Consider the following 21859-nt stretch of genomic DNA (forward strand, 5'->3'; position numbering starts at 1 on the left):
CCCACGATCTCCAGATCACTAGCCTGGCATCATACCTCTAGACCACCGAGCTTGCGCATGATGGCCAGGGTTGAATTTGAGTCCAAGTAAGCAGTGGGTACTGCAGTGTTGATAGTAATTGTTATTGTTGTGATGGAATAATAGACAATAACTGGATTTGCGTCAGGAGAAACATGTATAGGTGTAATTTTCCCCTACCTATCAACACTGCAGTACCCGCTGCTTACTTGGACTCAAATTCAACCCTGGCCATCAGGTGCAAGCTTGGTGGTCTAGAGGTATGATGCCAGGCTAGTGATCTGGATATCGTGGGTTCGAGTCCCACCCGAGAACAACTTGCGATTTTTTTCGCAGTTGTTTTCAAATGTACTGAGTATTCGGTACATTTCCACGTAAGGTAGGGCAAAATTACACCTACAGTATATATTATTATCATAATACTTAAAAATATTAATAATAACAACATTGACAAAAATGTCGATGATAATAAAAATAAAAAATACCAATAACAATAGTAAACATAAAAAAATTGTATGTATTGGTGTGTAAACTTTTGCAATTTCTATGTAATGTTTATCCATTTTGTACAATTTAAATATTGAATTGAATAATGATAATAAATCATATTTATTTTAGTTACACAATTCAATAAGTGATTCGTAAGCTGTGAAATTGTATATATCTTTTTGTAAAGTAGATATATATTGCTCTTACCATTGGTACAGTAATGGCCCACAGGACACAGACCATTAGGACCGGAATCAGGTCCAGAAACAGTGGCCCCAAGAACGCAAAGGTACCCTGCTTGGCATTCTCCGGTTGGATAGGCAAGACCTGGAGTTTCACAGTACATGCCTCGCAGACAATCCTGGCACTGTGACTCATTGACCAAGCTTGTAATGTCACTAAAAGTACCTGAAAACAAACAAAAACATTAAGGATTCAAACAGATAAACTCCATTGGATCTCCATAATATTTTCTTTTCTAATCTTTCAGCAAAAATATTTAATCGTAAATTTATCATTCCTTCATATGCATACCTGCTGGACATGGTTGGCCATTATCAGTGGTTCCTGAGGGACAGTAGTAGCCCATTGGACAAGGAATAGTTTGGTTCATTGCTTTCTCTGGACAAGTAGTGCCTGTATTGTATTATAAATACCACAAAAAGTTTAGAAAAAAAGGACAATAAAAAGTTTTTACAGTAATATGTTTGGGTAAATAATTTAATCATAATGATTAGCAGTCTACATCATCATTTTGAATATCATCACCATTACCACACCTACCACCATAACCACCACCACTAGCGCCATTATCTATCGCAAACACCATAACCACCATGACTGCCATTATCTTACAACCACAAGTACCAACATTATCATCACCACCGCCACCAACATTATATTCATCACTTCCTTAAATATAACCATCAACATCATCACTGCCAGCATTCTCACCATTGCCACCGCCATCAATATCCTAAGTACTGACTTACCCTCTGGACAGGTTAAGCATGCTCCAAGTCCCGGACTTGGTGCGTAAGTTCCTTTATCACATGGAGACTCCTGAATAGCGGCTCCCTCACAATAATAACCTTCTGGACAAACATAACCTTTGACACCGTCTCCAGGTGTAGCGATGTCAGAACCTGAGATACAGATGTAGCCTGGATCGCATGGAAGCGTTGTTCCTAATACATAACAACCGATCAAAATTTAATGTCAAAATAATAAAATAGGATGCTATGTATTAGCAACATATATTATGAAGTACAATGTGCTGCATCAGAACCAATCACATGATACAGATTTCAGGATGTTTACATTTTAAACAATTTAGACTGTTTCATTTATTTTAGGGGTGTTTTCACTTAAGATAATTTGCTACATAAAAATTTAACAAAGTATTCACAAAACAGAAATTTTTTTAAGCAGAGTGTAGTTGAAATTTGGTCTAATTTGTCCTTTAGTTCTCTAGATTAATTTATAATTCCAATATTTTTCTGTTTCTTTAATAATGTATTTATTTGTATTTTTAATGTTGTCCTTATATCGTTATTTTCTGATTATACTTTTTTTCCCTGTTTAACTGTATGTACTGAGGGTCCAAATTAATCAGCTCTGTCTGATTCACCCTCACAAAATATTGTTGAAATAAAAAAAATTAATATAATAAACTAAGCATTTGAAGGATAGAAATGTAAGTGAGGAAGTGTTCACAAGAGTAATTAATTTGAATAAATTTTTGTAAATAGATGACTGACTCACCTGTTTCGGAACTCTCAGCGGTACAGTAGCGTCCTGGAGCACAGGGTTCGCAGTCAGTTAAATTTCTGTTTCGTTCACCACTGGAGATACTTCCCGATGGACATGGTGTGGGCTTGTAGCTTCCTGCGGGGCAGTAGTTCCCAACTGGACAATAAGAATCAGCTGGTGTTGGAGTAGAGTCGCCTCCATCACAGTAATATCTAGTAGAAAATATAGATTAAGAAAACTTGGTCCCATAGAGCAACATAAGACTTCAAAAATATTGTGAAGAGCACCCCTCTTTTCAATAGAGACAAATTCAATGAGTAGTTTGGGTCATGAAGGTCAAAGTTCAAAAATACATGAGGTAATAGTGATGTGGAGACAACACCTTTCTTTCAAGACATTGTGCATTGCTTGCAATTGATATGTATGTTTTAAGTCTTAATTAATTATTAAAATATATTACAAGTTCCTTAATGATATTACCCATCAAGTACCCACAAAGGAATCTTAACTTACCCTGCATAGCATTCTCCTTCCGGTGCGCTGAGCCCAGGTGAATTACAGTAATATTTTGGCAGGCATGGCATGCAGCTAGATTCATTTATAGAGTTTGTCAGATTGTTGAAAGTACCAGATGGACATTGAAATTCTGTGGCAAACCTAGTACCGCGTGGACAGTAGTGACCGCTGGGGCATGACGTATTAAACAACCCGGTCACCGGAGCATAAGTGTTGTCACAGAAGAAGCCTATTGTAAAGAAAGAATGAATGAACTAGCTTTCTATAATAACAACAATGAAGAAAAAATTGATGACATTAACACTTATGCTGCTGATTTCACATAAATGCGAACACTGCACCGTTGGTGTGCATGCCAGTTTCGCATAAATGCGAATTGGTGAAGGATATCTAAAAACCGACCATAGAGCGGCGGAAATAACACTAACCAAAAGACAGTTTACTGGATAGGAAAGCCAATGAATTTCTGCACATTTTGATTTGAAACTTGCCAGGGGTTGTTTTGTTAGAAGTTTTTGCAAGTTGAAAATATGATGTTTTGAAATGCTGAGAAATTGTATTCCTCTGTAGTTGTTACAGCTGTGCTGGATAATAAGGAGACTTAGAAACTGACATAGAAAACAATGTTCTAGGCCTTGACCTAGCTAGGTAGACCTAGCCTAGCTAGGCCTGTCTGTGATGGTAATGTCAGGAAATGTATGTAGGCCTAGGGATTTGGCCTAAATAGGATTATTTTGATTTTCATCAGCAAACAATTTACCGTGACTGTGAAAACACACACTCTGCTAATAGGCCTAGGCCTAATATAATATTTGTGATTATTAACAAAATATTCCTATCATCACTAAATGATAGATAAAATGCAGAAATAAAAATATATATGTAAAAAATGAACAAAGCTGAGCAAATGTTTTTATATTTATATTTTCATAATCTCAATAGTTTATGAATTATTGAGCACATAAAGCACTACCAAATAAAGCACTACAGGATTAGGGGTAGCCTGGGTTCCAGGCCCTAATTTTAGGTTACTCACTCTTTATTGCACTTAGTGCGCACCATACCTAATTTAATTGGCGTCCCATACTCGATTTCTTTTTTTTCGAATTAGGGCCTGGGCAAACGATTCATGCGTGCAATTTCCCACATCAAATTTGATGTGGGATATCGTATGCATGACTGATTTTGTAAATCACGTGATTGGCTAACTTGATGCATATTAATCAATCTTGGTAAATTTTCAAAATTGAAGATGCGGATATCTCGACTGGAACAAGCTCCAGCTCCCTTTTGGCTACCTACTTGAATTAAAACAGTTAGTACAATAGTTCTGGCCTGCTGAGAACGACATGGACTGATAACCGTAGGCTATAGGTCTACTTGGAACCTTGCTCACAGCTAGCTGCTACACAGATTTAGGCCTTTAGGGTAGAATATTGTTAAAAAGGTAGGACTCTGTAAGTAAGAACTTAAAAATAGGCCAAGCCTCTACTAGTCTAGGCTAGGCATACTACCTGACTCCAGGAGAGGCCTGAGCCATCCTACTGGAAAGTTTTGTTGTATTTGTATGGTATGCCATGTAGTCTAAGCTTAATTGTTTTTGCCATTGCCAACATTAGTCTTACTAGGGTCTATTCTAAATATTTTAGGCCCGTTTTATTAGTTAGGGAGGACTATCTAAATTTAGTCATGCCTAACTAGTCGACGCGAGTGACTCAGTTTCGTAGCTCCAAAAATATGAACATTTGATTGGTTGAAATTGTTTATTTCGGTCTGCCCATTTATCCAAATACGGAATATAAGATTACGTCATTCTTTTGGCATCCTGGTGCCTGATTTCAGTGTTTTACAAGTCGCTTATTCCGTCTTTAAATTAACTTTCTCGTTGGTGGCGCTGTCCAGAATGAGAAAAATAATAAAAAATAAGAGACTTGTGGCAAGTCTAGATTAGGGGTAACGTTATCAGCTGGTGCTCTGGTTGACTGATTAAGAAAAGAGATGGCAGCGTAAGGGTTGATTCATAAAAAAATAAATAAGAAATGCAGAAAAAAGGGCTATGTTTTGTAAGTGGAAAATAGTGCCGCAAGCAACTCTGTTAGAATTGTACACGTGCGCCAAATAAGATGACATTATTATTATTACTATTATTATTAATTCAATTCTCATAGTTTTTACGAATATGAAACATATAAAGAGTAAAGAGGTATAAAGTCTATACTATCAAATTTTCTTTGACAAAAACTGTTGTATGCCCATATATAGTCATGATATGCCTACATATGGTCACGAAGTGAAATTAAATGAAATTAAATTACCTTCTTCACAGAGATTACATTCTGATTGGCCAACATCATCCTCATAGTAACCATCCTCACACCTAACAGGTGCAGGTGAATTACCTGGACAATAATGCCCCTTTGGACACAGGTATTCATACGGAGTCGGTGTGGTCTGACCTTCTGGACAATAGTAATCAGGTGCGCATTCACCTGATGTGGACGACGCTCCTGTCTCGTTGCAGTAAAACCCAGCTGTACACGGCTCACAATCCTCAAACTCATCTCCTTTGATTGCATCACGATATGTACCGTTTGAACATTCGGTCGGTCGCTGGCTGCCGCGGGGGCAGTAATTTCCCACAGGACATACGATCTGTCTTGGACTACTGGAACCAGTTGGGCAGTAGTATCCTGGATCACAGAGGTCTACGACATTATCTAGACCAGTAGCATTGCAGTAATATCCTTGATCACAAAGTGTAGGCTGACTTGATCCCTGAGGGCAGTATTCTCCTGGTTGGCATATACCTCCATTAACACTTGGCTAAAACAAATGTATAAAAAATCAATATAAGGCGAGTATGCAATATTACTATACATTGTGAATATCAGTTTATCCGGTTAAGTATTCACAAAATACACAATAAAATATTATGAGGTATAGTAAAACAAACATAGTTAAGAAGAAGTAGTGAATTCTACTTTGCTTGGATGATCAGAATCCAAGTCCGGTTCACTTTGGGTGCTAGTCCTGATCACACTAAACACCTTGGGGAGCTGAATTCACTATTAACACGATTATCTCAGCTTCGTTGTGCGAAATTGCGTAAATCTCCAAGAGTCATATTCATTTTACTGTTACGGGTCACAGATTGTGATTAGAATAAAGTGTAAAGCTAAGATGTTTGTAGTTCTTGTAGTATTCACTGCATGTCAATCTGATCACATGTGCACTCCCAACGAGCTTCGGAAAAGTGTTAAAATTCGGGAAAATGTCTGGCGGTGGCTGATACTATCTTTTCAAACCCCTGGCGGTCAGAGTGTTAACTTCAAATCATGTATTGTATAATACATCAATGAAGTATTGAGAAATTTAGATTTAAATATAAGAGCTTTATACTTGTACATAAAACAGAGTAGGTTTACAATAGCCTGATTGAACTTATAAATTGATTGATTGATTTTAAACGTAATAAGGAGTAAGCTACTTACCTGTGCTTCTTTTGCACCCCCACTACAATACCAGCCGGGGTCACATTCACCAGTGGGGTCTTCATTTCCAATCCCAGCACAGAACCATCCCGGAGTGCATGGCAAACATCCTTCTTCGCTACTCTGTAAAGTAGCATTGTTGAAGGTACCGGCTGGGCAGGGGAATTGATGGGGGTCGGTTGTATTGAGAGGACAGTAGTACCCCAGGGGGCATTCGTTCTCGGCGTACATGGTGGTGTTGGCGTAGCAGTAGTATCTCTCAGGGCAAGGTTTACATGATGCTTGCTGGGTTAGATCATTGTAAGTACCAGGTAGACAGCCTGAAAGGGAAGATAATATTTAGTAAAAAAATTTTAAAAACAACAATAACAATAATAATAATAAATATATTATTGGTTGCCGCACTAAGCTCTGTCCACCCTATTGTGTGCCTATATATAGTCATGATGTGCCTATATATGGTCATGATGTGCCTATATATGGTCATGATGTGATGTCATTATGACCATATTTAGGCATGTCACATGTTTTTGTCAAATAAAATTTGATAGTCTGAATGGGGCTTTATGCACTTTACATTGTTTTCCAAATCAGTTATTACGTTAGAGATAATTGCACTGGTATAAAACTATTTAAAAAGATTCGTCTTACCCTTTGGATAAGTGGTTCCAACTGGACAGTAGTATCCCTCAGGACAAATATCGCCAATCATTGGATGTACTGTATCTGTTGGACACTGGTCACCATTCAGCATCACTGGATCTGGAGTGCTAACCCCTGATACACAGTAATAGCCCTCGTAACAATATGCAGTTGGTTGTGTTAGGTTTACACCCTGACAATACATGCCCGCATCGCAAGGGGTGCACTCAAGGGCTTCTGCAAGGCTGCCATGTGCATCATACGTTCCGGATGGACATGGCTGCCAATCGTGGCCAGTACCGTTGGGACAGTAGTAGCTGGCTGGGCAAGCAGTACGTGTGCTCTCTGCTACGCCAACGTCAACATTTTCAGGAATACAGAAGAAGCCTTTAAAATAAAAATAGAAAATAATATTAAATTCATTACAATTGACTTTGGATAGACAATTAAATTTTAAATTCACATTTATCACTCAATAGCAATAACGAAATGAGAAAAAACACCTAATTCACTCAGTGCATCTAAGCTGACGAGGTGGGTGATTCCATTATTATCTGTTATAATTTGGAGTAAATTCCGCAATTAAATATAGTATTTATTGGTCTGTCTAAGCAAGTATTCACAAGAGACTGCAAAAAAAAAGTCATATATAACTTCTAACTTCTACCTATATAAAATAATTGGGGCCACACTGGTTTGATTGAATCAATAAGAAAATAAATATTTTATGTTAAAACAACTACTTTCAACTCCAGCTTAGGGCACACTTTGTTATGTTCAAGTAGACTAATTCCATCTAAATAATAAAGCTCCTAATTACCAATGATATGGAATTTACAAACTCACCTTCAGGGCATATTGTGCAATCAAAAGCACCCTCATAGTCAACATAATAACCTGCTAAGCAGGCCTGAGGTTCAGAGCTGCCCTGTGGACAATGCTGACCAATCGGACAGATGTACGGTCTTGCGTTGTCCGACTTACTTGGACAATAGTATCCTTTATCACAAGGAGCAGTTGGCACGATATTAGCTGTAAATAAATACAAAAAAAGGGCTTTAAAATAAGAAATAGCAGTGCAGGCATGGAATACTCTATTATTTGTTAGGGGTGTTATGGTTAGCATTATATTTATTTTTATAATTATTATAAAGGTTGACATAATTTCAACAGTGTTAAACAAATCAGGGAATTAGCTAGTTTACCTAGGCCTTCACAATAGAAGCCAGGACTGCAATCAAAGCAGTCTGAAACTTCATCCAAGCCGGTGACATTTCCGAATGTACCATTAGGACATGGGTAAGGATCTCTTGTTGCTTCAAGACAATAGTGTCCAATTGGGCAAATGGCATTGTCGGGTCTAGTGGAGCCTTCCACACAGAAATAGCCAGGATCACATGGTCCTTGTACATCAGTAATACCTATAATAAATAATGATAAACATAAAATCACTTGTTACAGAGAAATTCATAAATATTAATAGACATATTTTTTATTTTATATCAAGTGACGAAATAAATAAAATGAATTGATTAGAAAATGAAAATAGTCCTAATTAAAATAAATTATTTAAAATGTAAAATTTCTCTCACCGGTTTTGTTACAGAAGTATCCTGCAGTGCAATTCAGACACTGGTCTTCTCGCATTAGCTTCTTATCTGGACTGAAGGTACCCTCAGGGCAAGCTATGGGTTCCGCTGTACCCTCGGGGCAGTAGAAACCAGCAGGACACTCATCGTTCCAAATGCCTGCAACAGAAAATAGAAGTTTGAAGATATAGAATTTGAAAGCAGAAACACAATATACTGTTTGGCAAAAACCTGCATATGAATCTCTTCTCAATGGGTCATTTATTAAGGGGGTTACATCAGTGTACTGGTCCATTCATTCAGCCCCTGCTGTGGACAGACAAGAGTAGCTAGTACCGGTTTACCGGGTAGCTCAGACACGAAGAGACCCTTAGAGAGGAAGCAAGTAACTGTAAGGGCCAGTCCAAACATACTGTACCTCAAAGTCTTTGCGACCATTTTGGTATAAAATGCTCTACAGTATATGTACATTATTAGCCTTCTCAGTATTATTTCACTTTGTAACAATTTTATAATCATTACAGTACTGTAGTTTTGCATAGCCATAATTATAATAATTAATATCCTTCCTGACAATGCTGTTATATCATTACTATAATTACTATCACTATTATACGTTTTCATTATCATTTTCATTTAAATTTTCAAATATTTTTGTTTTCATCAAAACTACCAACTTCTTGTTGGCACCAAATAATTCTGAAATGGAAATTGCTTAAAATATAATTATAATTAATATTCATTATTGGTAATATAAGTTGAGTAGGACATGATATCATAGCTTCAATATTTAAAACACAAGTACAATAATGCATATTTGGATATATAAATATTAATAACACTTATCATCATTATTATAATTATTATTATATAATATTTTTTTATATTTCCAACAAAGCGTCCAGCCTACCATATGTTGGTGTGCTTATGTTAGCACCCTCTCTACAGAAGTAACCAGCTTCACACAATCTTGGCGGACTCACCAATCCCGTCTCATCACAGACCGTTCCACCGATGCAAGGAACACATTGGGACTCGGACGATAAACCTGCAAGCCAAAACAAAATTGAGTTCATAAAAAAACTGGACTATTTTTTAAATGTTTACATGCATAGAGTCCATTTTAGAGAGAAAGAAGAAACAACAAAATTCCATTCACATCGATAAAAGATGATGTAAAATTAGGATTATTCTTATTACAGTACTGCTTACGTTTTTTTTTGTTTTCAATGTTCAACAATTAACAATATCTGGTGTGATTTAGTTTTGTATTTTTGGTTTATTTTCCTGGCTGCAACTTTGAGACAAGTAACTGTGTTTTCGATAATAAACAAATTATTTATTGAAGCTTGATTCAATAATATCACACAAATCAAAAGCGATGATCAGACGATTCCATTATTTTTCGTGGGTAATTTCCATTAGGAATCTGGCTTATATCAGTTCATCCAGTTAAGTATTCACAAAATAGAAACTCTTACCTGTAATGTTGTTAAAGGTACCTCTTGGACAAGGATACTGTGTGCTGTACTCAGTTCCATTGGGACAGTAGTAGCCCATCGGGCAGATGTACTCTCCATAGAAATCCACTGGTCCAAAGGTAGCATTACAGTAGTGTCCTTCTAGACATTCCTTACATGACCACTCGCCCTCGGTATCCTGGTATGATCCCGAAGGACATGGTTCCGGAGTTGCACGACCAGTGGTGCAGAAGTGGCCAAGTGGACAGCGGTATGAGGCAGGGGCGGCAACTGTTTGCCCACGTGGGCAATAGTAGCCTTGTTGGCATGGTCCGGTCGGATTGGGAAGTCCTTCACTGCCACAGTAAGATCCTGTTGAATACCAAGAATTAATTAGTTATTATAAGAAAAAATATGATTATAAAGATTGTTTATCATTACTTTAGGACAGGAATGGGCATAAAAATGGGTCGGAGGGCCAAAGAGAAATTTTGATTTAACACTGAGGGCCACGCCCAAACATAGATGTTTCCAGTGTTCTTGCAAATGCTTTTATGCACTGCTTTTATCCCACTTTATGCTCAGTTTTAATATCACTATTTACAGATGATACGTTTTGGGCCGCACAAAACAAGGCATTTTCTAGCCAAAGATGATTGGTGGGCTGCACACATAGGGTTTTAATTTACTTTTGTGGGTTGCAGCAAAATCACCATCTGGCCGCACTTTGTCCACCTGTGCTTTAGGATAACCTCGGTCAGTATTGTCTTCTGTTATCTTACCTTCTGTGCAATTCTTGCAATTATCAACCTGACTCTGCTGCTCTTCGTCTAAGTAGTAGCCCATTGGGCAAGGTTCGGGATATGGGTTACCTTCCTCACAATAGTGGCCCTGTGGGCAAACATTTCCTGTTATGTTGTCAGTTGGTCTGCTTGTAGTGGCTGCTAGGGTACAGTAAAAACCTGTTAAGATAAGGAAGATTAATGATAATACAAACTGTTTATAATTCCAATAAGATTCTTAACACGTTGGCTGCCAGCAACAAGTACACATTCTAGCATTTATTACTTCTTTGTTATGCATTATAGAACCACAGATTTGACAGCTGGTAGTTCGGGGAAGATACACATAGATTCTGAATACTTGACATATTATGTCCCTTTTTTGTTTACCTTGTTCACAGAACGCCAGTGACTCTGCTAGTCCTTTTCGAGGGCAATAGAATCCTGGATCGCACTTTATCTGTGACTCTGTACCACCGGGACAGTAGTAACCCTCTTGGCACTTGCCCCCAATCGAAGGATCAGTAGGCATGGGGTTAGATGCACCTCCTATACAGTACCATCCATCACTACAGGAAGGAAAATACATAAAACAATTATTAGTGTTCATAAAACAGACTAAACAAATACAAATAAAGTATTTGTCAAAATCTTCTCACTTAGCCACCTGATAAATAGTCGAAAAAAAATTTAAAGGGGCATGAGGCCTCCTTTTTTCCATTTTTTAAAACTAAAATTGTCCATACCAAAACAAACATACACACACACTTATCAGGCTGTTTAGCTTTCTGTCATATTTTCTTGGTATCAAAAAAAAAATCACCAAAAAATTAGAAAGGGGACAAGTAATGTTTTCTTTTTTTTTCTTTTTATGTCACACAGGGTTGATATTAATTGTGAGAGTAGTTGTGTCTGTTTAAAAGATTGAGCCTAGGACCCTCAAATTCGAAGGTGGGCACCTCACCCATCAAACCTCTATTCTAGTCAAGACTCACCTGCAGTTACTAGTGGGGTTAGCATTTCCATATCCCATACAGTACATTCCTCCAAGACAGATGACACATGAGCTTTCATTTGTCTGACCAGTGAGATTGTTAAAGGTTCCTGGTGGGCATTGGAATTGATCTGACATTCCTGTACCGGCTGGACAATAGTGACCAGCTGGGCATGTAAAGTCACTATGAGTTGAATTGGTTGGACAATATCGGCCTGTGAATAGGTTTGAATATAAAATTTGTAAATAAAAATTGAAAGACACTTCTTTAATCAATTTTAAATACTAACAAAATGAATTTCTGTATTGCATTATGTGATTATGACCAATCCGATGTTGAAAAAAAATGGCACTTGCAGCCATGAAGAATAATTGGATAATCCTGAGGAATCCAACTTTGAAACTCAAGGCCTTAGTTACACTATACAAAACTTATATGCTCCATGGTTACACTTACCAGCCGGGCATTCCTTGCATGCCCCTTGTCCTTCCTCATCTTGATATGTACCAGCATCACATCCAAGTGGAAGGATTGTACCGATGGGGCAACGGTACCCCACAGGGCATACCCCACCTATTCCAGTGTGACCTCCAAGCAGAGGACATGAGGCGTCGTATGTTGAGTTTGTGTCTTCATTGTTGGGATTCATGCGGTCAACTCCAGAATCACACCAATAGCCAACGTCACACAGACCTGATGTGGTGTTTGCGCCCTCTATATTGCAGTAGTGTCCTCCGTCACAGTCACGACATTGTTGAATCTATTAAATGGAGAATAATAAAAGGTGACTGCTGATAGTATAATTAGTGGCATGCATCATGTACAATAGCACAATGGGAAAGTAGTGGAAGCCAAGTGGGGGAATGAGGTGATATGGGATAATTGTTAACTACTGATTAACGTTGTAGAAGTGGTTTGGAGCAGCGGGAACTGTTTGATTTTGAGGATATTTCCCGTACGATTAAAATCGTAACAGTACTAGGTTTGGTCTACAGGAGCTCGTTTTTCGTACAGGCCATTCCATTCATAGAAAAAGCCTTTAATGGTGAAAGTGTACCTGTCATTAGCCATAGTAGCCTAGGTCAATACATAACACTGGCTGTATAAAATTTATTATAAGATTGAAAATGTTAATCTTACTATTGTAGTAGTGATACTATCTTGTTTAAGTATGAAATACTATGTCCATGTGAAATTAATCTTATCTATTAAAATTGTATATTTAAGGCATAGCCGAGGTCTAGCCTAGAAGCAGCAGGAACGGTTTGATGTCTCAACCTTGAGGTAGGGGTTTCAATCCCTCGCTGTGCATTTCGCTTGTGTCCTTGAGCAAGGCACTTTATCTGCATTGCTTCTCTCTACCCAGGAGTATAAATGGGTACCTAGAGGGGTTGGCTGCTCCTGCTCTGATTACAGCAGCAACACTTAGCATGTCGACCCAATGACCAGGAAAAAGAACTGCATTTTATAACCTCAAGGAAGAGGCGCATTATAATTACCTACACTAGTACCAGTACTGGAGTTATGGGTGGGAGAAAAATTACCCTCTGCCACTGACCATATAGTGGTAATCATCACCAACTAAGAATGTTTATTGTCTTTCTCATATATCATTTTTTCTTGTGGGTTGTATATATTTTGGGTGAATAAACAATGAATGCAAAAGAAGTGTTAAACCTTAAGAATACAAATAGAACTTCATGAATACAGGAACAGGTTGTTGGTAAAATTTACCTGTCTACAGCTCTGCCCAGATTATCAAATTTTCTTCTACAAAAATACTGTTGTATGCCAATATTAGTCATGATGTGCCTATATATGGTCATGATGTAAAGTCATCATGGCCATACATAGGCATGTCACACGTTTTGTCAAATCAAATTTTATAGTCTGGATAGGGATTAAAAATATATGTACTATTCTTAACAGGTTATACAACATCTATATTGGGAACATGATCGCTGTGATATCTTGTGGAAGTGGAATAAAATGTGTCTGCAGTAAATATTAACACAACAAATATTACATCACAAAAGGGTGGAGATGAAGAATTACATTTTAAGATATTTGATAAAAAACCATAGAGATATAATAAGAATACTAAGAGTGCTAACAGCAATGTATTCAATGTTCGAAATACGCAGAGCTGTGTGTGTGTACCATCCAAGATGGCTGCCATAGATTCAGCCAATCAAATTTCCCCTGAGCACTATCATTTTCAATTGCGCCCTCAATTTACACAGAAAGTTCAGTACAGCTAGTTTACCCGTATTTTGAAACTCGAGCGTTGCGGTGTATGGGTTGTAATAATAATATACAACATGATAAGAACGTTTTAAGATAATGCCACTAAGAACTTCCCTTTCACATCAATAAAATTTGACAGAGGGATCATGTTCTGTTCTGTGAACTAACTCACAACATGAGGTGTATAGGGATGTTTGTATAAAAATTTATAATTTTCGACAGAAATCAAGTAATCTTCTATCACGCAAGCTGCAGCTTTACCTCTTTCCACATTTCAAATAGTATTAATCTATTATAATGTTATAGCTTTAAGAACAGGCTAAAATGTGTAATTATTGCTGCCAGTCAAGGCCAGTCCTTGTTGGACAGTAGTAGCCTTGTGGACAGTCGGCATATCCAGCTTGTAGGTCTGGATTGCCTAGTGTTTCATTTTCCGGTAAGCAGTAGTATCCCTGAGGACAAATCTCACAGTATGACATGGTAGTAGTGTTGGTGAAGTACCCAGGCGGGCATGCTTTGGGTTCAGGAGAGCCTTCTGGACAGTGCAGACCGATTGGGCACTTGACTGCCTCAGGCACAGATGAGCCTAAAAAATAACAGTTTTTAATTTTAGTGTATCAATTTTTTTGTATCTATTTCGTAAATATTTACCTGGACAAACCGGCTAATTGCCGTTTAAGCATAGAGTTTATTTAGGTTAAGTATCTCACTCATAGAATACCAACATCACTACTGATTTGCATATTTTAGTTGATTTAATGTCATTATAATGATAATATATATTGTTGAACATTCATAGTTGTGGTTATATCTATTACTGTCACCACATTTTCATCATCACTAATATTCTCACCTTCATCTTCCTTACCATCATGATCATCGCCATCATTGTTGTCATTATCATCATCATCCTCATCCCTATCATTGTTGTCAATGTTATCATCATTGTCACCTTCATAACTATCACCTTTATCCACACCATACACTCACTATAATCATCATCAGATTCTCATAACTCCAATCTTGCTACTTACCTTCAGGGCAGTAGTAGCCCTCAGTGCATAGATCCTCTTCCATGGTGAGACCCGTCTGTTGACAGTACCATCCTGCCGTGCAGTTACGGCATTCTGATTCAGCGGAAAGGCGAGTGTCGTTAGAGTAAGTACCGGCTGGACACCTATAAGGTACAGATGTGCCAAGTGGACAGTAGCGTCCAGGTGGACAGACATACTGTTGCTGGTCATCTGAACCGTTCACGCAATAGAAACCTGGTTCACAGTAGCCATCAGGTTCTATTTCTCCACCTAAGCAGTAGGAACCTAAAATCAGAAGAGAAGTAACAATATTATTGAAAGACAAAACATTACATAAACGAAAATGATTCTTTCATTGGCACAAATAAAAAGACAATCAATATGGATTCCTAATCTATTTAAAATTAAGACATAATGAAAATGATTAGTGATCAATCACTTGTTACTTAATGGATAAATAATTAATCCACAATGGCAGCATTGTTTGTAAGGACCAAGTGTTGTAGCACATTTCATGATAAATACTGTAAATCCTTGAATAAGCTCTGCGGCGATTATACAATTTTTGGAGGCTTCAGTGCGGCGCTTATTTGGGAGCGCCGCTTATTAAATAAATATTGCTATGGTGATTTCCATGCCCGTTCTCAAGCTACCTATCTCACGTATTCCTGTAGTCCGTTTACGTTTAAAAAGATATGCTGTCTTCATTGTGCAATTTATTCAATTAAACACAATATACATTGTATTTAAAACCTTGTTTCTGAAAGTGTTTCATTACACACGAGGTACTATATACTCGCTTATTCGAGAGGGTGCTTAGCGACAAAAAAATCATGTTTGCTGCAGCGCTAAATCGTGATAGGCACTTATTCGAGAACGAAGTTTATTCAATGATTTACGGTAATAATTTTAACTTCATAATTACCTGCTGCACAAAGATTACATTCTGTTTCATCTTGCAATAAAGTATCGTTGCTGTATGTTCCACTTGGGCAAGACATTGGCTCAATGGTCCCTTCTGTACAGTAATGGGCAACTGGACAAGCATTGGCATCTTCTCCCTGATCAGGTGTTGCAACAGGTGCCCCTATCTTGCAGTAGTATCCAGCCGCACATAAGGTGTAGGGATAGGTGAGACCAGGTTGCCCGCAGTAGAAACCACCTGGTAAAAAGAAAAATAATGATGAATGTTTAGTTTTTTTCTTGTACTGAACCTGAAGTACACATAATTACCTAATCTTCTGGATGGCAAGCCATTGATCCCTAGTGCATTGTGGCACTTGTAAACTCAAAAGAACTTAGTTTGTTCATTCGTGTGAATCAATAATCACAGGAGCTGTAACACATGTTTATTCTTAAGTGGATTTCCCGCACAATTAAAAATCAGATTAAACCCAGTACAGTTAGGATTTTTAATCATGTGGGAAATCCACCCATGAAAATATTTTTATTTATTTATTTGTTTATTCATTCATATGAATTCATAATCACAGGAGCTACACAGGTGTTAATGTAACTTCCTTTTAGCAAATAATCGCAAATAATGGATTCTAGTTGCTGTTATCAGTTGACTGGAACAGTTGTAGCAGGGTCACCATGTGCAGGTTAACAGCATGAACTTATTACACTACTAGAAAAGAGTAGAGGATTGTCTCTCAGTGCACTAACGATGGTAGGGGCTGCAGTGCTGTGGCTGCAGGTCTGCATGGGCCATATATACAGATTTTTAACAATTTATACCACAGCACTGAATACATGACCACAACTAGTAGTAAAAGTATTTATGTGATGTCTCCATATATGGACTTGATGATGTCATGTTACACCTAAATATGGGCATATCACATTTGTTTTTACTATAAAATTCAATAGTTTGGATAAAGCCTGACAACATTTAATACCTAGGCAGTGAGTACATTCATCTGCATTTGTTAAGCCGGTGATGTTGTTAAACGTTCCAATTGGGCACGCATAGGAGGTAGCTGCAGTGGTACCATTTGGACAGTAGTAACCTACAAGAATCAATATCAAATATAAATAAAAAATCTTCATACACTGCATAAACTTAATTTTTATTCTTCCCTAATAATAAGGGATTTTACACATATAGGAATGATTTCTATAACAACCAAGCTTCTGAAAACAGTAAATCAATTAGATCTAGTTGAGCTTGGTTGGACTGACTTGACTCGGTTCTTTTACCATCTTTGTATGTTTGATTTTTTGCCGTCTTTGCAAAAGCCAGGCCCCAGAGATTAGAGGAAAAAATGAGGTACTGATATTTGAATATTCAAAAATGGAGGAAAACGGGGCTTAACCAGCGATTTTCCCACCTTTTCACCATGTTTTTAAATATTCAAAAATCTGTATTATATTAACTGTTGCCAAGTTTTTTTGTCAAACACCCTTTTTTGTGTCTTGCATACACTTTTTGTGTCAAAATATCAAATTTGATTTTCTCTGGAGCCTGGCTTTAAGAAAGCATGTACTGTTACATTACAAGTTGATTGTAGTATAATTTTATTTGTCTTCCCACTAATGTTTTAAGGTCAAATCAACTACATTAACCAATTACAAGAATAAAACTTTTTAATGCTCTAAAAGTAGGTTTCAAATTAGGGTATAATGAAGTCTTAAACAATACCGTTGTTAGTCATCAAAATAATTATCATGCAGGATTTGAGTCAGCAGCTAAAGAAAAAAGTATTTATTTATTTATAACAATAAAATAATTATATATTGTTGTGATGGAATAATAGACAATACCTGGATTTGCGTCAGGAGAAACATAATAGGTGTAATTTTGCCCTACCTGACGTGGAAATGTACCGAATACTCGGTACATTAACAATTACTATCACCACTGCAGTACCCGCTGCTTACTTGGACTCGAATTCAACCCTGGCCATCAGGCGCAAGCTCGGTGGTCTAGAGGTATGATGCCAGGCTAGTGATCTGGAGATCATGGGTTCGAGTCCCACCTGAGAACAACTTGCGATTTTTTTCGCAGTTGTTTTCAAATGTACTGAGTATTCGGTACATTTCCACGTCAGGTAGGGCAAAATTACACCTATACAAATAAAAAACTTCTTACCTTCTGGGCATACATTGCTGGTGAAGTTGATAATAGGACCATTAACATCATCACAATAGAAGCCTTCTGGACATTCTTTGCAAGTCCACTGTCCCTCCTCATTCTGGTATGTACCTGCAGGGCAAGCTTCCTTGTTACCCACACCTTCTTCACAGTAATAGCCCACAGGGCAACGATATTCATTGGGAGCTGGGACAGTCTGACCACCAGGGCAGTAGAAACCTAGAAATACACGGAAAGTAATATTGGGTTATGACAATCATAACTATATATTAATACTGCTCCAAAAATAACACCGCGAAACAAGGAACAAAAAATGTCTTGCCTTATCTATATCTGTATAAATCAATCAAATTGCTGATTTAAATCCAATTTTCATACCTTGTGTACACCTTCCTTCAGGAGTTGGTAAGCCGCTATCATTGCAATACATTCCAGCAGTACATTCTAGGCACCAGGTTGAGTTTTCAGCTATCTCACTGGGCTGGTAAGTCCCTGGTAGGCAAGGCTGTTCATTGTAGCTTCCCTCAACACAATAGTGACCTGGACTGCATCTGTCACCTATATAGATGTTTAAAAACACAGTATACGTTTTAATTGTCACCAGTAACAGAAAAGCCACTGAAAATCTATGGTGTGCAATAGCAGATAACCTATCACTTGTAAAATTAAAAATGTGGCGTAATAACTTAAAGTAAAGAGTATAGAAGTCTAAATCTTAGGGATTCGTTGGAACACAATCCTATCTCAAAAAGTACTACCACTAGTGGGCGTCCTTCAAAAATTCATAAAAGGTATTCTAATAGGGTGCCCCCTATCTTGTATTTTATTAACGTTTCATTGTGTGCATACAAAATCAGGGCAGTAGTTTTTCCAGATAGACTTACCTCCAACACCATTAGGTGTAGCTGTTGACGAGCCATTTGAGCAATAATAGCCAGCATCACAGTCACCACGTGGTTCTTCCATACCCGTCACATCACAGTATTTTCCAGGGTCACATGACAATGGTTTGGATGATCCGATTGGACAATACTGACCTATAAAGCATAGTTCATCAAGTATTTTCTTTATATTGGACTATTGAAATATGTATGGTGTTTGTAATAAGGATTTATTGTCAGTTATATGTAGAAACATGTCTTCGAGGATTGGTATTATTTACTAATCAGAGTATATTACATGATATGTCATTTAATATTTATCATCTTGTATCTATATAAAAATATGTTACTTATATAGCGCTTCACGTTATTACCTCTGTTAATCAAGCACATATGGAACACATACTTAAGTTATGGCAAATCTTGCAACTATTACCATATTAAAATTAAAAAAAAACCAAATAGACATAGTTAGAGATAATAAATTAGAAGGTTGATTTTGAAGACTACCTGGTTGACACTCTCCACCGTATGGCGCGCTAGGCTGTGGTTCATAAGCACCGGATATGCAATACCAGCCAGCATTGCAGAAATCTGTTGGGTAGTCACCGGCGCCCTCGCAGTACATTCCTGGTAGGCAGTCTATACATGAGCTAAGGCTGTGGCCACCTGAAAAAAAGTAGATGAATGTATAATTATCAAGTATCAACCCCAAAAAATGATGTGTTTTGGAGTTGATTGGGCTAAGCTACAACTGTGTGAGGATGGTAACGAAACTGAATTTGTTCGTATGGAGTGAGATTTAGACTCAAAACCTACCTGTAAGATTGTTAAATGTCCCCTGTGGACATGGGAACTGGATGTCATACTCTGTTCCATTTGGACAGTAGTAGCCTGGTGGGCAAATTGTGTCCCTGAAAAAAATGGAAATTTCAAACTCTGTTTATGTCAACATATATCATTTTCTCAATAGTCATAAACTGGATAATGTTAATGCTAAGGTACAGTAGTTCCGCATCAAGTCTGGATTCATCCAGGTAGCTGTTAAAATGTTATCATCCTGAGCTGTGCATCACTGTAATTTGCTATGATAGAACACCTTATCCTGTTTAGTAATGACACAATTGAATGCACTTAATCACACACATGAAATACTATGATTTAAGGAATGTTACTTACATATAGGTTGTGGAGTTGGCCAAACAGTAGTAGCCTGCTGGGCAGTCATTGCAGTCCGCTTTCCCCTCGAGGTCTTGGTAAGTGCCAGCAGGACAACCAATAGGCAGTTCGGAGCCTCGTTCACAGAAGTGGCCAGTGGGACAGACACCTCCATATCCAGTATGAGCACCTTATAATTAAAAAAGAATGGGACAGAGGGAAATTGATAAGAAATATGGATGATTAACTTCCAACAAATTTCTCAACATCATCAATACCTTTATCTTCACAAATTACTCTAATAATAATTTTCACCGTTGTCGCAGCTACAGCTACCTTTGCTGCTATCGACAATATCTTCAAAACTTTTGCCACGAAACATTTTCTCAATTGTGTCTTTTTTCCCTTTTTTTATACAACGTTCTTTTATTTAACCAAAGACGAGACAGAACACCTACCTTCATAAGAGCATGTATCATTTTCAAATGCTGTTGGATTTGCTCTGTCCACTCGAGATGTGCAGAAATAGCCTGGGTCACATAGGTCAGTGGGGCTGGTCAAATTAGTTCCTTGGCAGTAGTAACCCCCTACAATAAAATGGAATCAACTCAATTTAAAAAAATAAATACATATTTATATATATTTACATACAGATAATAGATCATATAACATTCAATACATAAAGCATATAATAATCAATACCTACCGATTGAATGAACATACTGATGCTCAATATGTACAACAATACGAAATAAACATACCAATAATCAAAACATTGCGATTAAATTCCTGATGATGACGTAATAATGTCGAAATATTGAATCCCATCACGATAGCGTGCATTTCGATACTTGGAGTACGTACTGTATTATATTATCTTATCTGAGATTATTCAGTGGACCTTTCGGTATCCCGATTAAATGTACCAATAATAAATTAGGAATCTGGCTTATATCAGTTAATGCTGGTACTCATGAAATAGACATACTGTACCAATTAATAATAATACATTCTGATTAAATGTACCAGTTATCAATTAGTACACCAATACCCAATAAATACTGATTAGACATACCAATAAACAATACATTCCAATACAATAGACAAATGAACAGTAAAACACTGTATGGTTGGCTTACCGTCACAGTTGGTACATCCCTCTTCATCCTCTAGACCAGGACGAGCACCATATGTTCCTCTTGGGCATGCGGTCCAGTTACGGCCAGTGCCCGCTGGACAGTAGTAGCCTTGCGGACACAGCCTGAATCCACTGCTTGAATTGCCTACAATGTAAGACATTTTTGCTAATACTAAAAGCTATAATAATATAAGTTAAGTAATTACAAAATACAAAAATTGAAAGTTAAAAACAGGTAGAATATTAAACTGACCTTCAATGACCTCCTCCGGTACACAATAAAACCCAGCTGGACATTCCAAGCACGAAGGCTGCTGGGTTAAGTTGGTATAGGTGCCTGGATCACAAGGGATTGGTAAAGGGCTACCCTGGGGACAATGCAGTCCAATGGGGCATGGGTAATCAGCAGGGTTGGAGACATGCTGGCCTTCCGGACAGAAGAATCCTGGATCACACTCTCCGGATGGTTCAAATAAACCTGAAAGATCATATTTGTTTTAAAATGAATTAAGAAACTCTAATTCTTGAAGCATCAGAAAATTGTTGTTACATTTTTTAAGTGACGATAAT

General features: G+C 37.5%; 1 protein-coding gene across 1 annotated transcript in view; it reads right to left on the bottom strand.

The window, feature by feature from the left end:
* LOC117111255 overlaps positions 1 to 21859 on the bottom strand; it is a 90722-nt gene that overhangs the window by 21333 nt on the left and 47530 nt on the right. Inside the window, exons 65-95 of the mRNA XM_033254168.1 lie at positions 21543 to 21767; positions 21291 to 21434; positions 20610 to 20738; positions 20173 to 20341; positions 19813 to 19907; positions 19504 to 19662; positions 18997 to 19149; positions 18491 to 18670; positions 18110 to 18331; positions 16917 to 17027; positions 15941 to 16177; positions 15016 to 15300; positions 14324 to 14567; positions 13073 to 13133; positions 12191 to 12494; positions 11735 to 11948; positions 11130 to 11308; positions 10740 to 10919; positions 9979 to 10329; positions 9408 to 9545; positions 8501 to 8656; positions 8114 to 8329; positions 7755 to 7940; positions 6918 to 7295; positions 6267 to 6586; positions 5091 to 5598; positions 2773 to 3004; positions 2272 to 2471; positions 1500 to 1694; positions 1042 to 1143; positions 715 to 915 (exon numbers count right to left, since the gene is read on the bottom strand). Coding sequence (XP_033110059.1) covers positions 715 to 915; positions 1042 to 1143; positions 1500 to 1694; positions 2272 to 2471; positions 2773 to 3004; positions 5091 to 5598; positions 6267 to 6586; positions 6918 to 7295; positions 7755 to 7940; positions 8114 to 8329; positions 8501 to 8656; positions 9408 to 9545; positions 9979 to 10329; positions 10740 to 10919; positions 11130 to 11308; positions 11735 to 11948; positions 12191 to 12494; positions 13073 to 13133; positions 14324 to 14567; positions 15016 to 15300; positions 15941 to 16177; positions 16917 to 17027; positions 18110 to 18331; positions 18491 to 18670; positions 18997 to 19149; positions 19504 to 19662; positions 19813 to 19907; positions 20173 to 20341; positions 20610 to 20738; positions 21291 to 21434; positions 21543 to 21767 — 6474 coding nt within the window. The remainder of the gene's footprint in view (positions 1 to 714; positions 916 to 1041; positions 1144 to 1499; positions 1695 to 2271; positions 2472 to 2772; positions 3005 to 5090; positions 5599 to 6266; positions 6587 to 6917; positions 7296 to 7754; positions 7941 to 8113; positions 8330 to 8500; positions 8657 to 9407; positions 9546 to 9978; positions 10330 to 10739; positions 10920 to 11129; positions 11309 to 11734; positions 11949 to 12190; positions 12495 to 13072; positions 13134 to 14323; positions 14568 to 15015; positions 15301 to 15940; positions 16178 to 16916; positions 17028 to 18109; positions 18332 to 18490; positions 18671 to 18996; positions 19150 to 19503; positions 19663 to 19812; positions 19908 to 20172; positions 20342 to 20609; positions 20739 to 21290; positions 21435 to 21542; positions 21768 to 21859) is intronic.

Source organism: Anneissia japonica, unplaced genomic scaffold, assembly GCF_011630105.1.
Source record: "Anneissia japonica isolate Jap-2015-1 unplaced genomic scaffold, ASM1163010v1 scaffold288008_len1385354_cov213, whole genome shotgun sequence".
NCBI lineage: Eukaryota > Metazoa > Echinodermata > Crinoidea > Comatulida > Comatulidae > Anneissia > Anneissia japonica.